Below are 22269 nucleotides of genomic sequence, written 5' to 3' on the forward strand. Positions count from 1 at the left end.
TAAAAAATAAAGCAGTATGGGGGCACCTGGGCAGCTCAGTCAGTTAAGTGTCTGACTCTTGGTTTCGGCTCAGGTCATGCTCTCACAGTTTTACGAGTTCAAGCCCCACGTCAGGCTCTGGGCTGGCAGCACGGAGCCTGCTTGGGATTCTCTCTCTTTCCCTCTCTCCCCACCCTTCCCCTGCTCACATGCTGTCTGTGTCCCTCTCATAAATAAATAAATAAATAAACATAAAAATAAATAAATAAATAAATTAAGCAGTGTGTAAAACCACATTTACATAGTCGATCCTCACAGTGCATAGGATTTGCAAATCTACCTAAGTCACCATAATGTATTTGTAACCCCAAAATCAATACTCAGGGCATCTTTGGAATCATTCACAGAAACATATATAGAAGAGTGAAAAAACGGAGTGGATGGACACACGTTTCCAGCTGAGGTTAAACAAGGAGACGACACTTGTTTCAGCTGTCGTATGTAAACACGTTTCCCAACTTTTTGTGCTTTTGGTTGGTGATTTTGCAATTTAAAAGACCTCAGGGGGCACCTGGGTGGCTCAGTCACTTGAGTGACATGGGTCATGATTTTAGCTCAGGTCATGATCCCAGGGGTTGGTGAGATCAAGCCCCTGACAGTGCAGAGCCTGCTGGGGATTCTCTCTCTCTCCCCTTCTCTCTCTACCCCACCCCCGCCCATGTACATGCACACTCTCTCTCTCAAAATAAACTAAAAAAACACTAAAAAAAAAGATATCAGTCCTAGTGACAAAGTACAGGTTTGGTGTTACTACATGCAAGAAGGCTGTGATGTGTCTCACAGAGAAAACACACATGCTCGATGAACTTCACTCAGCCATTGCTTATAGTGCAGTTGACCATGAGTTCAATGTTAATGGATCAACAATATATATGAAATAAGGTATCTTTAAACAGAATCACACATAAAACAAGGTTATGGACTGATTGGTTGACAAAAATGTTGTGACCAGAAAGTCACAGGAACCTAACCCCATTCATTCTAGGAGTGATGGTTCAGTGTTTGTTAATGCAGTGTCCACAGTGACTTTCTAAAATAGAACTACTGCAAAGAATGAGAATCAACTCCATATATACAATTCTAAGGATACTCCTATTTTTTTGTATACATATGGGGAAGGGCTGAAACTACCCCAATATATCAACAGCAATTTTTTCATCATGGAAAATTGTGGGTTTTGTTCATTTTTATATTTTCCCTGGATTTCTCAAGATGATATATATGACCAAAATTCACACGAATCAAAAATCAAAGTTTTCTCATCACTTCTAAAAAATAACCTCCCATCCCTCCCACTGAAGCTCCTGTGTCATGAATCCATGAGATGAGTTAGCCCTTTCCTTCTTAAAGGGAATTAAGTCTGTCGCTGGTTGAACATGAGCAGACAGGTGGAATCTAAGCACCTCTATTGCGGATTAACCATCAAGGTTTTTTATATCCATTGAATACTCAATGCTGTATGACTTTATGGATCAAATTAGTAAACTAAACTATGAGTACTCTATTAAACCCAAAGGTCATGGTCTCTTTTCTGTTACTATGTACAATGTACAACTTCTTTACTTCCTCAGCTATTTTTGACCAGCTATTTTTCAGACAGAAAATGTGTAGAAGCTCTGTTAGGCAATTAAGCTCTTTGCCCTGGATTTATTTAGTATAACGCAAATTCCATCCTGGGCACCAAAGCTCATTTTTATACTACATCCAGGAAAGAGAAAAGATTTTCAAAGACCCAACTGGTTTAGTTTGTGAAAGATAATGAGAAAGACCTAAAAACTGAGAAATGAAAAATGTAGGTTAGATACTTTTAGATACCTTTTCTAAGAGTGGGTTCCGAAATAGACAACTGAGGAGTTATGTAATCCCTGACGGTGTGAGATTGGACTAAAATAAATCAAATGCCCCAGATTTGTCATCTAGAGCTTCCTTTAAGAGGATACATTTAGAGTGAAAGCCTTTGTATTGAGCTTTGCGTCACACCTACAGACACCTCCCACCCTCCCTCCCCTACCACGTGCCTTCTATCAGCTCTCTCAAAGGCTGGGTGTGCCTATAGACACGACTTTGCAGCTCTTATTTAATTTTAGGCTTTCTAGCGGTCGAGGACAGTGTTTCCCAAGCCACCTGTGGTGATGAACATTTTCTTTTCTGATCTACTGTGGACTGATCCTTTCAAAAGCTCAGCGAAAATCAATTACTAAAAATTAAATAAAGAAGACATAAAATACGAGTCCAGCGACCTTGGCCTCGGATGATGCAGCAAGCTCCAGCAGTGTTTTAGAGCTTAATCCCAATTTTTATACTCCATCTGGAAACAAGTATTTCACCGAATGAGTGTCACTCAGGGACCACATTTTGAGTAGCAGCGCTCCAGGGATCTGCTGGGTGAGGCATGCGTAGGAGTAAAGTCAAAGGCTCGGGAATTTCTTCCCTTAGTACAAAAGCCAGTTTAGATTAGGAACAAAAGATGGCCAGGACAGCCATTCTGTCATCTGACACAGTTCAGTCACCCACCTAGGCAGCTAGCACGTTGTGAAGTTGTGCTATGGTTGTGGGGGAAACTTCAGGAAGCTATTCTCAGGCCTCACTTATAACAGACACCGCTCACTTATGATGAGGAGGCTTGTTACCCATCAATAGGATTTATTATGTAAATGAAATAATGAACAATCCGTTTGATTTCTTTCTCTTAACTCGAGACACTAAAAGGATAATTTTAAGACTTGATTCTCTTTTTTACAGGGTGCCTGGGTGGCTCAGCCGATTGAGCATCTGACTTGGGCTCAGGTCATGAGCTCACAGTTTGTGGGTACGAGCCCCGCATGGGGCTTACTACTGTCAGCTCAGAGCCTGCTTCAGATCTTCTGTTCCTTGTCTCTCTGTCCCTCCCCCACTCCCACTCATGCCCTCTCTCAAAAATAAATTTAAAAAACATTAGAAGTAAAGTTTAAAAATAGATTCTATTTTTAAAGTTTATTTATTTTTTTTGAGTGAGAGAGAGAGAGAGCGAGCACGTGTGCACACACAGGAAAGGGGCAGAGGGAGGGGGGGAGAGAGTATCTCAAGCAGGCTCTGCCCTGTCAGCACAGAGCCTGACGTGGGGCTCGAACTCACAAACCGTGAGATCATGACCTGAGCAGAAATCAAGAATCATATGCTTAGTTGACCGAGCCACCCAGGCACCCCAAGATTCTATTTTTTTTAAGTGTACAACTCCTTGCTGCTTTTGGATCTGATGAGAGGGAGCCCCTTAAAAGACCACGTCGCTTTAAAAGGATGGAAGGTGACAAATCATAGAATTTGCACTCATTCTTGTTCATGATACTAGGTAAGTAAATGCTAATTTTAGCACTGCTCCCACCACTCGTAAGTTTTGAGTTGGGGAGGGACATGTTGTTGGTATAACAGTAAGATAATAAAAATAGTTTTTACTGAACTGGTATCTGTAACAGGTATTGGGTGCCTTACATGCATTGTGTCATTTGATCTTCAACACTGCTATTGCTATTCTCATTTTAAAGATGGAGAAAATGAGGCTCAAGTAGGAAGATCAAATCACCCAAGGTAGTGTCCCGCTGGTAAGTTGATTCCAAAACCCATACTCTTCTCTGCCTGTAGGACAGGCAGTTCCTTTACTTTTTTGCTCTTGTAAATAATTAAATTTGAGAAACAGAAAAGCCGCCCCAACAGCCAGGACATGGCCTCGCACTCTCAGCCGGGTGATGCTATGGGACGTTGGCGAGCACTCAGAGCGAGCTCTCCCATTGAACACAATCTCATAGAATACCAATATTAGACAAGGTAACTCTGTGACCACACTGAACTTGGACCAAAAAAAGCCAAGACTACTTTCTTATCTTGTCTAACCATAGACGATAACAAGGCTTCTGCGAAAACCAAAGAATTACCAAACTTCCTCCTCGGGATAATATGAACGGCAACGGATGTTTTTTGTTTTTGTTTTTGTTTTACATCAATTACCTTATTTCATTCCTCCATCCTTCTAGATAAGATTTACAAAGATACTTAATCACACAATTACCCTCACTTCCTAGCAGCATTTAATCCAGAGCAATTTTCCACTTCCTTGAAGCCTCCCCCCAAATGAGCTAACAGCCCCAAATCTTACAATAAATCACCCTTAACACCTTAAAATTGAGACACGCCCATGACTCCCCAGGTGTGTGCTCCCCTTGCTGCAGTAAGCATTCAGCCCGACTTGTTTGATTACAGGTAGTGTGGTGTGGGCTGCGTGGAAGGCATGGGCAACGCTAAATGGAATGATGGAAGACCAGAATAAGAAGTAAGAGGGAATGGCAGGTCATAGGGAAGAACACGGCTGTTCACCAGAAATCTCTTCCTCTCCCTCCCTCTCTTCTCCCTCCCTTCTCTCCCCCCTCTCCCCTCCCCCCCCCTCTGTCTCACAAAATACAGAAAGAGGAAAAAGATTTATATCTGCTCCTCATGTACAATCTTCTGGAATCAACCCTAAATTGCCACAGAAATTCTGTGACAGCTTAGCCACCATCACTGGCTCCTAAGATGAGAATAGGCATCTATGAAATAAGATGTATAAAGAAGGAAAACCCTGCTGGACAGGGTAGGTACTTTGCGAAAGTGCAAAAGGGAGTTATACATAGGCTATTGCTCAAGGAACGAGTGAAGGGTTTTTTCCGTTTTTGAATATCTTTGAGTGCTCTGACAACAGAGCACCCATTAGCTATATTCATCCATTAGCTATATTCGCCAACCAGAACTAAAGTTCCAGGCCTCCAGAAAGCTCTTGTCAAGATGAAAATATGGAGATCCCTGGTGCCGGTCACTTTTGGAGAAAGAGGGAGTTTCAGAGAGTGACAGGTTTACCCTCTGAAAGGTAGGAAGAGTCCAACAGTGAAAGGGAGGAAGGTGAAATGACACAGGCCTTCTCCTGGGTTAGGCAAATCAAGAGGGCCGGGCCTCTGCAGGGGTCACAAGAATCGCGAAGGTCTAGTAAGTGAAAAAATGCCAGAAACATTTCTTACTCTGCAAGCCCGCACCACCAGGCCCTGCCCCTGAGAGCAAGAAGCTGGTTTATAGGCCTGATTTTCACCCTCAGGCAAAAGCAGCAGCAGAAATGCTAAATCATAGCAGAATCTCAAATCCTACAATACAGAGTCTGCTTTAAACAGGAAAATATAACCACACCGTTCATTGGGTTCTTGATGTCAACTGATGATTTTTGCTTTGACATCTGTAAAAGCGACAAAGACTGGAAATATTTTGTGTCATGAGGGACTCTGTAATCCAGCTAATATCTTTTATAATTTAGACTAATATAATATCTTTAATATTTCAAAATGATATAGGTTGACATAATATTTTCAAAGAATTCCAAGTGACATTGTGCCAAACTATACAGCGCATTAAAAATGTATCCTGCTAATTCAAAGATTTGAACAATTCAGTTCTTCCACAGCATAATTTAATTTTTATGCCACTGCAAAAGATAAAAATGTTGATTCTTTAAAACATGTAAGATTGGGAAGTTATACCTTAGTAGCTAAGAAAAATTGAGCCATCCTTATAAAATGGCAAGCTTCAACATGATATGGTAACAATCCACCAATAAGTATTTGGTTCCCTTTAAGGAGTCATAATAATACATTCTGACAAATGACTTAGTTCTCGAACCTTGTACAAATGAACCACCCACCCAACTACCATTTACAGAGTCCCCTTTCAAGTGCAAAAGGTGCTTGCCTCACTGAAACCGGCAAAAATTAGTATCTTAAGAGAAACGGTGAAAAATGGGAGTTGGGGGTCGGTAAGTCAAGGCCCACCTGTGTAATGTGAAGTTCAACAATTTCTCCTAGCCTGGCGTTCATCGTTCATCCATAGTCTGCACTCCTTGTTATTCGCTACAGAACAATTACACTGAGTCCTATGACACCATAGTGGATTAGACTGTATAGGAATTTAAATATTAATTTAAAGATTTTCAAATCAGAGTATTCTATATAGACTCAACACCTAGTAATTTATTACATATTCATGCCTGCAAAGTGTTTAGAATGAACCAGCTTCATGGGGCTCACTATAGTACACTGTACTGAAGCAGTTTCTTTAAGGTGTTGAAACAAGGCTATGCATACCACCACTTCTTAGAATGTCAAATAAATCACAATAAACGACACATTAATGACAAGCTTACATTTTGGGGCCCTCATTTTAGGGAGCCTATTAATTATTTAGATGGCACTGATTAATTTGTTTCCTTTGTTTCCTTTTGTCGGGTCTGCAAATCCACCACATTTTGAGCATTACATGAAAAAGTCACAACATAGTAGCTGTTAAAAATTATATTTAATATCGAACTTTCAGCTCCCACATTTAAACTGCAGCGACAGACTGAACACCAATACATAAAGACTAGGTATTTGTGTGTCCGTTGATACACTTGTTCTTCTTATATTTAGCTTCCAACTGTATTTCTGCCAATTTTCCTCTCATATGCGATTAATTTTGGCCATAGTTAACATAGAGGAGTACTACAATGGCATCTTTAAATTTTTTTGAAAGATCATTTATTAAACTGATGTAGCAATTCACCCCAATGTGACCTCTAGTTGCTTGGCTTGGGTGTTATTCCATGTGTATGAAAACGTGCTGGAGATCCCTTGTCAAGAACTACATAATTTTAATGAAGAGGCAAAAATATCCCTCACCCAAAGCGCTGACCTAAATTAGGTATTAATTTTCCAAATACTCATACAGTCTCCTTAATTATAGCACTTCTAATCATTAAGATGATAACCGTATTGCCTAGAAGTAGAGAGAATCCCCTCTGGTACCCAAATGGAGAAGTTTGCACAAACCTTTACATCCTCCCCAATATATCCAACTCTGTACAGAATATATCAGCAAGTGAAGTTACTTTGACCAAGTGCTTGGGTTTTACATCACACACAGACAGAGAAATACAGATCCAAGAAACACTCCTTTTCTCTCACAGACCAGATTAGGCTAATAGCTGTGTTAGACAAAGCCTAGTCTTCCCATGAAGACACCCAGTAAACTTTTGGGCCCATTTCAAAGTCTTTTGCATTTCTCCCAAAACACATTTCCTCAGAATATGTGTATTTATCTGGAGTGGGAAGAGGGTCATGAAAGGAAATTTCTATTCCCCCATAACTATCATTCTGGTTACTAAGACCTGCTAGGGCTGAAGCCACACTTAAAAGGAAATTAGAATCGAGGTCCTCGAAGGAAGAGTCCTGATAATCTTATTAACTCAAGTATTCATTCATTAAACAAACACTAGTTTTTGTTTTTGGTTATGCATACAAGTTTATGGAAAAGGGACAGAGAGATAATGAAATCTTTCAAACCCATACGCTGTGCCTGCAGGAATACACTTATTACCTGCTGTGATGTCACTGGGTAATTTTCCTGGCTGGTAGAGATTCAGCTTAAGTTTTCCATCATTAAGAAAGAGGAGGAGACCCCCTGAAACCAGCTGAAGTTCACTGAATAGCAGAAGTCCTGCCTTATTCCAGGTTCGAAATTGAAAAGTAGCAGACAGCTCGTCCTCCCCGGAAAAGCCTGGCAGGGCTAAGTAACTCCTGGGGCTGAGAAAAGTCACAGGCACAGACTGTGACTGCGAACAAGAAAAGGACACATTTCCCTGAGAATGAAGCAAAAGAAAAAGCTTTCAGAATGACTCCCATCATGTTAGTAATAGAAACTGAAGTGTCACAAAGGCTGTTTATGGATCTCAAATTACCCTTGATTTAAAACAACAAAAGGCTATCAACATGAAAATTCAAATCCTTGCCATTTATCTTAAAGGTTCTTCAAAATCCAGTGACAGCACGGTCAGGCAAACCTTTCCCTAGGCTCTGGGTGAAATCCATTTTTCCCCAGCTCGCAACTTCTGTAAAGGCATCTAACTCAATGTGACTGAATTCAATACAAATTTATTTAAGCCAATTCTTTGTTTGTATCTTCTCTTGGATTTCTACTCCTTGGGCTCTGGCTGAAAATGCTTTTCTCCTTCGTCCTTTGCTGCCTTTGGTTCTAATCCATCCCATAACATAACCAATATTAACGAGCTACTCTTTTTCCTTCTGTATTTTTTCATATTTCATATATATATATCTATCTATATATATATATATGGATATATATATATCTATATATCCATATATAGATATCCTCGTTTCCAGAAGACTGTAATAAATAACTCGGTATGCTCCTCTGTATATTTTCAGTTCTACGGAAAAGGGTTCTAAATGCAGAACTATATATACTTATATGTTTTAATAAATATTTCCAGCTTCTTTTCCAAAAAGAAGTTAAAATACTCCACAGTTCTACCGGTAATATACAAGCATATCCTTGTCCCCACATCCTTGGCAGGAATAGGTATTATAGATCTTTTAAATTTGCACAGGTTCAATGACAAAATGCCAAAGTGATATATCATTCTCATTTATCTTGCATTTACCTGACCAATAGCGAATCTAAGCATTTTTCACGAGTTTGTGGCTCTTTGGGACTACCTTTCCTCAGAATGGTCTCTTTATAGCATCAGCCCATCTTTCCTTTTTTCTTGGATACTACAATGTACAATGTACTACTTACATTCTTTTAATTTTTTTAAAGATTTTATTTTTTATTTTTTTAAGTAACCTGTATACCCAACGTGGGGCTTGAACCCACAACTCGGAGATCAAGAGTCTCATGCTCTACTGAATGAGCCAGCCAGGCGTCCCAACATTCCTTTATTTTTTAAACATTTTTGGCTCTTTCTTATTATGCCTGTGTCATCAGACTTACATGTATTATTTCTCACCTAACAGTTTTAAAACAGAGTTTCAAGACACCTTAGACTTGCATAAATTTTCATTAAAATACTATGTATAAAAATTATCTTAGTAAAGTATATATTTAAGGATTTAAAAAATCTTTACCCTCTGAATTATTTAGAAATAGTTAAACATGTTCCTTAACAGGCTTCAGAAATGAAGATAAAGGTTTTTACTCCTCCTGAAAATATTCTTTAGCATCTTTTCCAAATACAGATTTGAAAAGTCAATGAAATCAACTGTACTTAGAAGGATACACATTGGAATTAAACCAGTTAGTCTTGGTTAAACAAAGATATTTGGCTATGTTGTGATCCTGTTAAAAGTGAATTAGCTTTCACTGTGGACAAATATCTTGTCCCAGTGAATGGAAAATAAAAGCTGAAGAGTAAGCGACGCTGACCCATAATGTAAAGGCAATTATAAACTAACAAACCTCGTAAAACTGGAAACATTTTACCAGCGGCAGTTTGGTCTGATGCTTCATTTGGACAGTGGCCTGCTACCCCGCAAGCAGCAAATCCTCTTGCCAGTGAAAAGTAAGTGTTAGCTGCATGGGCAGTTTCTGGAAGCTCGTTTTGCCAATGAAACACACACATCTACCTACGGCTTTTTGATTTTCCTTTTAAATCGTCTTCCCTCTTATCAAAGTATAACTAAAAATCTTTCTGAATGGTATATTCCTATAGATAACATCAATTCACACAGAGAATTAGGAATAAAACATTTTATAAGAAAATAAATATTCCCGTGATGTGCTTTGCGACTGGCTGATATAACACGAGCTTGAATTTATATATCCTGAATTTTGAACAATTAAAGAAATGTATTGAAAAGGATCTACGTTTTTCTTTTCTTTCATGAGGCTTCTTTCTTGAAGCTTCTTTCATGAAGCTAGTTAAGCTGGAAACCATGTCTCCCAGAATCCTCTTTCCTGGCTGGTTCTGGTTAAAAGTTAGTCAAAAACGGAGCTTGTGTGGTATTTGAGGCAAAAGTGAAATGCCAGCCATTTTTTTCCATGGGAGTTTGTTTGTTTGTTTGTTTGTTTATTTATTTATGTATTTATTTCCTGTGATACAAGCACAGTGAGGGATGATCACAGAGGAGCTGGCTTTCCTTCACCCTGTTCTAACTCTTCTTCCTGACAGCTGGCCTCCACTTTTCAGCTCCTCTGACAAATGTGAAGATCCAAGTCCCTTGTTCCTAAAACTCGTAGTGGTGCTACTTCCCTGACTGACCCCAGACCAATACGGTTATATTTAAAATCTGCTGCATTTCCATAGAATTAGAATATAACGCAGCCTGACCAACATCGCTATTGGGACAGATTGGCAGAGGCAGTGTCATAACGGCCTGTTCGTTTCTTTTACTTGTTATGAATGACCATGGCAAAATATAGTTTTTCAAATGCCTCTCTAATACACATGGATATTATCTGATTCCAGGAACTTGATTCCCTTGATTAAGAGAGGTTGTCAGGGCATATCTTATTAAGGTAGTTACAGAGCAAAGGAAATTGGTCCCCTGGAGTAATAGCATCACAACAAAATGAAATTATCAACTGTAAAAAAAAATGTTTTACTTTATATAAAAATAAAATAATCACGCTCTGTGAATTATAATTGCTTTAAGTAGAATTAATCCCTTACATGAATATTGCCAAGCAGAGAAAACTTTTAAAAGAGTAATCTCTTAAAAAAAGAGAGAGAGTAATCTCACATCATATCAAGTGGGAATCCAAAGGGAAGCAATTTTATTGTGTGAAAAAGCAACACAATTTCATTCATTCATTTACATGAAGATTCTCTTACCATAGTGATGATCTCTGGTTTTTGTTGCTTGGCCAAATCAATGATATCTACTCCATTATAAAAGAGATTTTCTAGACACCCATGAAAATTTTTATGGGGGAATGACACTGATTTTCCAGGTGCTGGAATCCCTCCGAAGCTGATCTTAGAAAGAAAAATGGCATCAATAATATTGTTTAGTGATTTTCTGATAGTTTGCTTAAATAATTATGATTAGTAACTATAGCTTTAATCATCACAGATAAATCAATTTTTCATCACCCTACACTGCCATGTTGCTAATTTCATATGGATATTTTTAAAAAATTAAAATGCAGATTTGAAAACAAATTTACATGCATTCAGTTTTCATTTACACTAGAGCTTGATTATTCTTACAAGTTACTAATCACATCTGGATGTTTATTGGCTGATGAATAAAAATGCCTCTTTATATCCATGGTAAATCTCTGTTTAATAACATTAACTGGTTATAATGGCGTTTTGTTCTATATGTATTTCCGGCACACATTGGTGTTTGTGCATTCGAATCGATTGATAATGAATTAATTAATCTATTAGTTACTACAACCTCTCCATAAATCTACACTGCTTGAGGGTACCCTAAAGCGCACAAAAAAATCATGCAACACATTCTTTATTTACCGGTGGTAATATGATCTCTTGGAGATTTCCTACATGTGATAATCTGTGACTATACATTTCAGGTAAAAAAGAAACTCTCTCTCTCTCTGATAACAGATTAACATATCATCAGAAAGACAAAGCCTCAGTAGCATATGCTCAAATCTGCTACTGTGAGTTAGGTCACCTTGGGAAACATGTCACCAGGACTTTGATTTATTCTGAAAGAGGGAAGGGGTGCTGTCTCTACAGTATGTTTTCTTCTGCATGGCTACACCACATATACATTGTAAAAATCTGCATTAATTGGAACATAACTATCACACCTCATAATCAAGGTCCAGGTAACTGAATTCTCCCTGGGCGTGGAAACGGTGCCTGTGCTCATCCACTGTAAAGTTCACTTGTCTGCCCAACCGTTGGATCAGCACTGAATGCCAGTGCTGATCGTCCAGCAGGCTGCCCAGGGTGAGATTGATCAGCGTGTGAGCAGAGGGCAGTTTGGTTTCACCTTAGAAGAGAAAAAAACAACAGTACCATTATTTCCAGTCTAAAAAAAAAAAAAAAAAGTTTCCCCTTGGGGACCAGGATCTCTCATAATTGCAATCTTCTTCCTTGCATTCCATCCGAAACACTGCATGGATTTACCTGGAGTTTGAATCTAATATCCTCTCAACCTTGCTGGAATTTCTTCCACCATTAATTCTTTTCATTAGTATTTCCCATCACATGCCATTTGCAAAGTAAAATGTATCTTTGCTACAATTTCATTCTTTTTACTAGCTCAGTATTTTTCAGGGACTCATCCCTTTCTTCATGATGTTTGAAAACAGCTATGTAGTTCTCTTGGCACTAAGCAAAAGAAACATCAAATGAGGGTCTTGCAGGGGTGCCTGGGTAGCTCAGTTGGTTAAGCGTCCGACTTGGGCTCAGGTTATGATCTCATGGTTCCTGGTCTCAAGCCCTGCATAGGGCTCTGTGCTGACAGCTCAGAGCCTGGAGCCTGCTTCAGATTCTGTGTCTCCTTCTCTCTGTCCCTCCCCTGCTCACTCTCTGTCTCAAAAATAAATAAAACATTTAAAAAAAATTTAAATGAGGGTCTTGTACCATTTGCAAAATAGGAACCATTTTTATATGTATGATACTGGTGTACATATAAGCCCCTGAATCTGGAAATAAGGCACCTTAATTGTTATATGATAAGCTATAAAAGCATAAAGTTACTGAAGTGATATCTAAGTGGCCAGACTGTCAAACACTTCGCCAAATAGATTTACCTGAATTAATAAGTAAAAAGAGTTTTCCTCTTCGTAAGTCCAACGTGAGATGATCTCCATTTTGCCCTTCCCGGTGGAGCAGAATTCCATCACTCTGCATAGTTTTAAATTTCAAAGAAATAACATCCTTTATTGGGCTCAGGGAGTTTTGATCAAATCTATAGACAAGAGAACTTTTTCCATCAAGATCAACCACTTCTGATCCTAAAGACAAAGACATTAAAAGTCATTCTAAAGGATAAATATACTTTTTATTAAAGCATTTTAAATGTGCATATATGTACATGTGAATGTACATATATATACACACACACATATATATACATACACATATATACATATATAAAGCATTGTGCATACACACATGCACGTATAGTTCAGTTCCAAGACAATCATGAGGGAAAATAAAAGCTCGGGTCTAATTCCCTCTTGATGCCTGGGATTGATTCCATTTTAGTCCTTGCTAACCTATTTACAAAATCATTATCTAGAAATACATCTCAAAATGTATTCCTAATTTTCTATTATTGAAAGCTATTTCTTTTCATTCAATGAAGAAATAAAATCAAGAAAAAGGTTATGATCAATATCCACACAACCACTTTGCATATTTCACCATCAGTATTTTTAATCATGTTCCTGAAGTGCTGAAGGCAAATGGTGTTTAGCTCCTGAAAAAATGGTTTTGATATCTCAAAAATTCTCTCACACATGCTATAGATAAAAGATCTGCATAAAAATATAAACACATCCATCAGACTCATCAAATGCCATCTCAAGTATATATTAACCTGACCTTTGTGCTTTGTTTTATTTTATTATTTTTGTGGCTAAGTAATAGTATTTAAGAGCAATGCTATCTTCTGTCTTCTAAAGAGCATCACTGGAAAGATAGTCACTTAATGATATTATAAGGGCTTTTCTGCTGCATTTGTGTCAAAACTGTGACATTGACATGTTTTTTCAGCTTTCTGACAGTGTCTTATCTACTCATTGTCAAGATCACTTTTATTCAGTTCATCTGAAAAAAGATGTCATGTTATACCAGTAACATAACAGCATATCTGTCAAAATCAGTTGCACCCAAACAACAGACACAAAATAGAACTGATAATACTCAGAAAGCCGAGCAGGGTTTTCTACATTTCGCAAGTCAAAGATTTTTTTAAGGCAATTACCCTTGCGAGTACATTTATGTAATAAATGAAGAAGTTAGGGAAACCCAATGAAGCTATTTTTCAACCGGTTAGCTGACTTTTCCCAGTCAATGAAATGACATTAAAGTTTACTCATCTTGTTTCATTTGACAAAATTATTACAGCTACTTGTATGCCCAAATATACATTTCATTCAGATTATCCATCATATTTAATGTGAACCATTTATATTCACCACCCCCCCCAAATTTTTTCAACTATTTTATGCAGCTATCTTTTGAAAAGTCAGAGGTTTGATTTTTCCACATCTTGTTAATGTGCTTATAAAGAATTCATTCACCAAATGCACATGAATAAACATTGCATTCTGTAGAAAGAATAATGTTAACTGAACAATTATTCCTTGTTATATAGCTGAATGAATGTGCATGGTAAAAACATAACTCTGTGTCAAATACAAATAATGTGTTCTATGATTATTAGATTACAATAAATTAAGAAAAATTCCAGTAAGACAGACTTTAAATGCTGATGCATTTGGAGCAATGCAGTTATCTCTGAGTTAATGTATTGCTTAAAGGCAACCATCATAATAATGATTTTACTTTAGATAAAGTCTATTTTTGGAATAAGCTACCAAGAGAATTTTTTTTCCAATAAAGGTTTAGCCTGTGTTACTTTACCCCACTCTTTCTTTCTTTCTCTTCTTTGCTATTATCATTATCACATTATAATGGTCATAATCATCCTTCATGGCACCTAAAGCTTTTGTGCCTTGTATATTTCCATCAGCAACAAAGGAAAGTGAAAAATGTGTCAGACAATTGATGTCTAAAGCAATGGAATACTGCTTCATCTCTTAAAACGAAGCCACTTGCCATTTTCTCTCATTCTTACCTATTATCTTCTTACTCCATGGATATTAACTAAGAAATCTGAGACATTCAGAAACAATAAGTATCTATTCAGCAAATCGTTTGTGAGACCCTGTGATGGATGCTGAGATCGAGAGAGTAATCAACACCCGCACAGCCCCCTGCCCTCATGGAGCTGACATTCCATGAAGGTGGACACTGCTCAGCAAGTGAACAACCATGACAGACTGATGAAGGTCAACAGAAGACTGGCTCTTTAGTTAAGGTAGTTGGGGAAACTCACCTCTCTGATCTAGACACCTCACTACTAACCTTTCTACTCCTCACAGTCTTCAAGTCCTACACATGTCCCCATAAGCTCTTAGAATTACTCTTAGGACATTTAATTCCCAAAGACCTAGATGCTGTCCCAATACTTTCTCTCCTCTACCGTCATGAAAAGAAATACAGAGACAGTCGGTAACTCAGCTCTCAGAGGAGGAAGAGGAGTGGGGCTTTCTTTGAAAATGGGTCTGTAAGTGAGAAAGTAGTTTAAGTAGGGAAATCAACAAACTTGCTGCCACACCATCACGGACTTCAGTGTGTGTATGAACAATATCTTCAGGGAAGAAAAGCTAAATATAATTCAGAATGTGAGTACAATGTTAGTATACGATAACTTCAACTTAGATGTGTGCAATATGTGTACAAGAATAATCATAAAAGAAAAAACTCAGGATGACTCCTAACAGTATTACTTCAGACAGAAAACTTACTTATAATGGGTCTAATATAAGTCACTGTTATAAAAAGCAATTTACACAACATATCTGAAATACAAGCAGCATACACTTTTAAGCAATAATCACAAAACTCTGTGTTGTGGCACATACAGTTAATGATATGAAAATCTGGAACTATATGAAAAAGAATCTTGAGAAAGACAGAGAGAGAGAGAGAGAGAGAGCGAGACAGAGGAAGAGAGAGACACAGAGAGAATTAATTTGAATTCATTATGAGAATCTATCTCTCCAAGGATGCTGGTGGGAGAGATAGGTTTGTAGTCTCTCCTGAAAATGGTCTTACCCACTGTTAAGAAAAACTGGATATAACCCAAAGCAATAATTTCACTTCCTTTCAATGTCATATTGGACCATTTTCTCACAGGTCCATCTAAAGATTATTTAATTCTGGGTGAATTAATAAAGGTCTCATTTTACTATTTATTATGGGTTAGAGCCAGACTGTGCTCAGTTACATGTTAATTTGTAAATTTTTTTCCCAGTGGAAATACAAATGACTTCTGTGTGATAGAAAATAAAAGCTTTTGGTTTTAGTGCCCTGTTCGACATTAACCATTTATGTACCCAACCTAGTGATAGTAATCCAACATACTTTCCAGGATTCCTATCTACACTCAGTCTCTTGAATCTTCTTTCAACTAGCTTTACCATATTTCTGATTCCTTCTTTAATTAATCTTTCATATGTATTTATTCTGTATTTGAATGAAAGTCATGTTTATTTGTTTGTTTTTGAAATTTTTACTTTCAACATTACTAACCTTTAAAGTTCAACTTGGGCTTCACATCATTGGCTGGGGAAGCAACATTTCACGTCTGAGCCGTCACCAGTAACATTCAAGGTGAATTTATTTTTGCTATTCCACAAAGGACACTACCAATGCAAATACATTCTCACAAAAGAAAAGTTCAGATGATTCATAACAATATTTATTTACATTGAAACTAACCTATGAAAGATACAATGAATGCATGCCATTCATGAAAGTAATCTAACTCTGTATTTATTTGTTTAGAAACACTAAATTAAGCATACAATAATCATGTTTCAATTAACAGAATCACACTTATGCCCATCTTTTGTCAAACACTTTCAGAAAACGAATCTTTTGTACACGGTTGAAATGTACAAATAGGAAAAACAGAGGTATTAGACAATTGGCTGTAATAAAAATTAGAAATCAGAAGTTAACAAAATTTATAACAGCCAAAGACCCACAGTCCAACGATGTAGGAGGAGACGTGTTACTTGACTGAAAGAATTATTTTTCTAATTGTAAATCTGTTCATTAGTAGGCTTGTCACTCAGGTTATATTTTAATGATTAGATTGCCATCAATATTAATATTGTGACCCTGTCATATCCTGTTCACCAGAGGGAGGGCATAAACTCTAATTTTCTAGTAATAAGTTGCAAATTGTTCTGACACATTTATCCTCCTCAGGCTAGCCCCCTTCTGAGACATTTTTAATAGTTTTTTTTATTACAGGGTAGCCCAGGAGTTAAGATAACTAGTCGGCGTGGATTTGCACCTTCACCCTCCCTTGGGCAACTGTATGAGTTTCCTGTTATGGATGTAACAAATGACCACAAACTCAGTCACATGAAACGACACAAACTTATCATCTTCTAGTCTGGGAATTCAAAAAGTCCTAAAATCAAGGGGTTGGCAGGAGCTGCTTTCCTTCGGAAGTCTCTGGAAGATGATCCCTTTTTTCCCCTTTTCCAGCTCGGAGAGACCATCTGCATTCCTCGGTTCACGACTTCTCTTCATGTGCAAGGCTAGCATCATAGCATCTTCAAATCCCCCACTTTGTTTCTCAGTTACATCTCCTTCTCTGACTGATCCTCTCACCTCCCTCTTGTAAAGACCCTTGTAATCCCATCGGGTCCTACTAGATAATCCAGGCTACTTTCCCTGCCTCAACGTCCTTAGTTTAATCACAACTGTAAGTGCCTATGTCCCATAATGTAACATAGTAACAGGTAACAGGGCATTTCTCCCTCTGTGGCACAAGTTGTTCCACCCCTTTGTCCCTTTCCTATCTGTCACATGGGAATAACAATAGTACATTCTTCACAGGATTGTTGCACGAATGTCTATCTGCATAATTTTTGGAAGAATTGCTGGTGCATAATTAAAAGTCAATAAACATTAACTACTGCTATTACTTATTGTTAGAACACTGGGCAGGGAAAGAGGTACAGCCAAAATAGTTCAACACATACATTCGGTGTATTTAAAACTGAACTCTTCAAAAAATAATGAATTTCTGAGGAGCACGAGGAATGCTCCATTATCAATGTCACTGCCGGGTTGTGCAGCAAGAATGATTTTGAGCCATCTGTGGGTTCTGTGGCTTTTTCTCTGTCTGTCAGCTAATGCTTGAGCTGACTCACTATGGCAATTGTCGGTGACCTGAATCCTCCTTAGTGAATACCTCCATCTCAAATCGTCTCATTTATAGCAGGCATCAAGGAAAGAAGAGACTCACAAAGACTGTAGGCCCTACTCTCGTATCAGCTCTCCCCGTGACCCCAGGAAAGAGGTACAGTCTGCTTTATTTGCATGACTCACAAATACAATCTCCCATGGAACGAAGAGATTTCCAATAAAAACATTCAAATTTCTTTCAGGGAGTTGTGTCAGATGTGGTATTGCTGAACTGCCTACTCGCGCCCCTTTCTGCAAGCACGTATCTATGGAGAGCTCCCTGTGAACAGGGGAAGACACAGCAATGCATAAATACAAAGCACATTTTTGTTCAAGGAGCTTCCATTGTAATGGGCAAGACACACATCCCTGAGATGTGATTTTTCAGGCCAGTGCTTAGAGCCTTGCTGCTGCGTCAGGGCTGGGTCTGAGTGATTTCTAACATGTGCAGGAGGAGTTGATCCACTCGGCCTGTGAGAAGGATGTCAACTACATCGCAGATTTACCTATGCGAGCAGCAAACTGTTCTTTTACCTGGGCATATGACACATGCAGATACACCCCTCGGTGTAATATCTTCCACTTGACCCGGGATCCTTCCCTCACACCTACGTCCTACCCCTGCTCCAAAGTTTGAGGCTTCACAAAATGTGAGAGGTTGCGATTTGAAAAAGCAACACCGTCCCTACCACTCCGAGTGGATCGCTAAGAAAAAAAACATACAGGAGCATGTTTTCTTAAATTGAGCTCCATGGTCTAGCCATGTTAGAATCAACTGAGGCGTGTCTTGTGAGGTTTCCAGAAGCATCCAACATCCTGGGTTCTGCTTTATATCCACCAGCGTAGGAGCTCCTAGAGCCACACCCAGGAAAACAGGCTCCTGAGCGACCCCTGAGCAGATGACAGCATCAGGATTATCTGACAAGAAGAACAAGAAGGTTAAAGAAACCTTCTGTCTGAAAATGAGTAACTTCGTTGCATATTGAATTGGACCATGGAAAATGAATATGTTTATCTACACGTAGGTGGTACTTGAAGAAAACTGGACATGGGAGCGGCTTGTCCTTGAAAGATGTTTTGGAGAGAAACTGGCTCTGTGAATTAACTATGAATCATTGCATCACTGATGAGGTCAGTTGGTTAAGAAACGTAAAAGAGAAAAACTGGAATAGAAAATGCATGAACTGGAACACGAATCCTTGAATAAGAGAAAACTGCCTTTATTAAAGGTCATGAGAGAGTTCCTGAAAAAGACATGACAGCTTTCTATGAATTCTGTGGGAAGCACCCCAAAAATATAAACAGAGAAAAGGGCTCTCAGTGGAGAAAGAACAATCGACCAAACTCTTCTGGGCTAAACAAGAAAGTCAGTCTCCAATACTGATCATACTGCTTCTTTATTTGAAAGTTACTACCTATGAATTTCTAAACACAGGTCCAATTTTGACTTCTAAGAAACATAAATCAGGCTGAGTCACCGTTAAACTATTATATAGTGAAATATTAAAGCAACAGCATGATGTATGGGCACTTGAGATCTGCATTACTGAATTGGGTTTTGAAGAGATGGCGAGGAGAGCCCAAGCACTTGAGCAATCAACAGGAAATGGGCTGGACTATTTTTGCATGGTAGCATAAAAGAACACAGAATGATTTAAGGCACTCTTAGGTTTAAAACAACCAAAATTAATACAATAAAAAGGAAGAAGGTACAGGATCAAGTGCTGCATATAACCACAGGCAAAAGGTGACTTTACTATCATGGTTTTAAATAGACTGAATTAAGATCAGTGATAACACTCCAGGAGGTTATAGGAACAAACAAGCCCACTGCCACCCAAATATCAATCTAAATGAACATTTTAAATAGACTTGAAATGGGTAACATCTACTACATAGAGGACACTTCAGTGTGTCATTGGAGGACATAAGCTGTATTTCTGTTTCTAATATTTGTTTGTAATTTTGTAATGCCACAGAAGTCACATAAACATGGATTCTCAATTTCCTTATTTGGAATATGTGGAGAAAAATTCCAGTTTCTCATACCACACAAAAAGCTGTGCGTTTCAAATGGAAGTATCAAAATGCCTAATTTATCACATATCTTGTATGCTCTTATCATCACTTTAGTAATACCAAACATTCGACAGCCGACATGTTTATCCCACACTTATGTAATCAACTGCTACTGTAGGAATGCAATAAATCTGTGGTTTCTATACATTTTTTCATTTTTCCATTTTCGTCATGGCTAACTGGATGTTTTTCTGAATTCTCTATGTAGCAAATAGTTACTGAGCATTTACTGTGTCCACTCCTACAGTAGGAGCTGGTGTTACAACAGTGAACACATTCTGTCCTCATGGATCCCTCAGTCTGAAGGAAAAGAAAGACATCAAGCAACTCACCCCACGTGTACAGATATATATACAAACTGCTAAGTGGAGCATGAAGGAAAAGGGCAGGTTGCACGGGAGTTTTGAACAGGGAGATTTGAATGAGGTTTTTGACTGGGGACATCTTTGAGGAAATGAATCTTAGTCTGAGTAGATGTCCACCTCTGTGAATGTCTAGGATCAGGAAAGAAGGAGGAGGCAGGGAAGGGGAGGGTACAAGTTTGGGGAGGGGCGAGGAAGGGTGGGAGGGTGAAACCTGGGGAGGGAGGGATGGTGGTGGCAGGAAGGAGATGGGAGAGGTCCATGGATCACCTTGACCCTGTGAAAGCTTGGTTCCAGGTTTTGTTGGGATGGATCTACTTTGGTTTTGTCCTTAGCCCCAGGACATAACAATTGGTCCACAGATTGGTCTTTACTCCTAAAGCAATGCCCTCTGGCTTTTCAGTTAAGAGCCCAACATGTCCCACAAGTCCCTGTAAATTGGCAGGATTGATTTTTTCCAAAGGTGTTCCTTCCAGCATTAGGCAGATGTGGAAATCTTCAGCCCCTGGATCTCCCATCCCGCTCTCTCCTGAGCTTTCTTGGTACCCCATCTTGGGCATGCGCAGGTCATGGATCAGCCGAGGACCGAAGGGGAGTTTTTATGTGGGAGTTGAGGCCCTCCCTCTCTGACCCCCTCCTTTTCCGGATTCTACCCTAAATTTCTAGCCACTCTGGCAACCCTGAACTCTGGACCCCGCCTCCACAGCCCAGTAAAACCTGGCTACTTTTCTGCTTGAGCATTATGATGCCCTGCAACTGGGATGCATTTTTAGGAAAAATTCAGTGAAACGTGGATCTCTCAAAATTTGCTTTCCTTCTCTCAAGATCAAATCTTGTCAAATATCATCCTGTTTTAAGTTGAACTTCAGAAACCTGAAGGAGGTTTTTTAATGTATATTTTCTATCCAGTGATTCCAGTTGTAGCAAGACAGTCCAATAAAAGCGACTCTTCTGTGACCGGTACTGAAAAGCAAATCACCTGTTTGTGAACTTTTATAGTCATTGACTTGGTCTATTAATTTATTTAGGGTTGCAAAGTGGGACTATGCTAATTCTATTTGCTTATTTCCCTCTTTACCTATTACCTGGAATATACCTTTAAAGAGAAATGCCCTGTTATCTTCTGTTTGATCTGTACCTTGAAGTACAGATCACATAGGAAAAGTGAGATAAATTCTTGATGTTTCCCTTCATTTACTAGTTTTCAAAATAAGGAGTTGGTTCCTTCATCTCTCTCACAGGTAACCGATTGGATTTTTGTTTTTTAGTATTGTCATGAACCCACTCACTTAAACATACTTAACATGTTGTGGAACTGTAGTTACTATCCTTACTGATGCTACGATATTTCCATTTTTGGTCAGTGAGGGCCTCCTCAGCAGGCTCTGAGTTCTTGTGACATAATCCCAGAGGGTTTCATAGCTGCTTCTTTTTTTTCTGGTATCCTAATAGCTCACCTTATTTTCATTTTAATATAACCCCATTTATCATCAGATTAAAATCTTAAGACTATCAATTTTTCAAAGAATTAGAATTTAACCTCTTTGATTTTAGGCCCACCAGAATCTATCTTCTTTTTCAAACTCCGGCATAAGCTCGGATTCCTCAGCTACGGTATCAGCTGATAAACAATTTGAGTGCAGGGATTGTATGTAATTCACCTGGATCAAGTTTTTAGCTGTTAACATGGGGGAGCTGCTTCATAAATATGTATTGAGTTCAATTATAACTATTCTTTAGAGTAAATCTAACACATTTACTGCCTTTCATTTCTCCCCCTAACCAGACATGGGGTGTAAGAGATTGGTCCCGAATAGACAGAAAACTCAGAGTCGGTTCAGTGTTAGTAGCTGCATTTCTCAGGCTGCTTTCTTGCATTTCCTATTAATGTGTTTTCCAAATTAAAATCTACTGATAGAAGCAGTTCCAACTTCCAATATTTTTTACACGATAAAAAGCATATTTTTATTAAGTTGGCCTGAG

At 38.5% G+C, this 22269-nt stretch overlaps 1 protein-coding gene across 3 annotated transcripts in view; it reads right to left on the reverse strand.

Annotated features, from left to right (window-relative positions):
* The window catches only part of CNTNAP4 (contactin associated protein family member 4), a 252750-nt gene that overhangs the window by 93035 nt on the left and 137446 nt on the right, over nucleotides 1-22269 (reverse strand). For all 3 annotated transcript variants that reach the window (XR_008293835.1, XM_053211174.1, XM_053211175.1), the window contains 4 exons: nucleotides 12598-12801; nucleotides 11647-11831; nucleotides 10697-10840; nucleotides 7441-7702 (listed from right to left, as the gene is read on the reverse strand). Coding sequence is in view for 2 of the 3 variants with exons in the window: in XM_053211174.1 (XP_053067149.1) it covers nucleotides 7441-7702; nucleotides 10697-10840; nucleotides 11647-11831; nucleotides 12598-12801 (795 nt within the window). In the remaining variant the exon portion in view is untranslated. The remainder of the gene's footprint in view (nucleotides 1-7440; nucleotides 7703-10696; nucleotides 10841-11646; nucleotides 11832-12597; nucleotides 12802-22269) is intronic.

The sequence above is a fragment of the Acinonyx jubatus genome, chromosome E2 (genome assembly GCF_027475565.1).
Source record: "Acinonyx jubatus isolate Ajub_Pintada_27869175 chromosome E2, VMU_Ajub_asm_v1.0, whole genome shotgun sequence".
Classification (NCBI taxonomy): Eukaryota; Metazoa; Chordata; class Mammalia; order Carnivora; family Felidae; genus Acinonyx; species Acinonyx jubatus.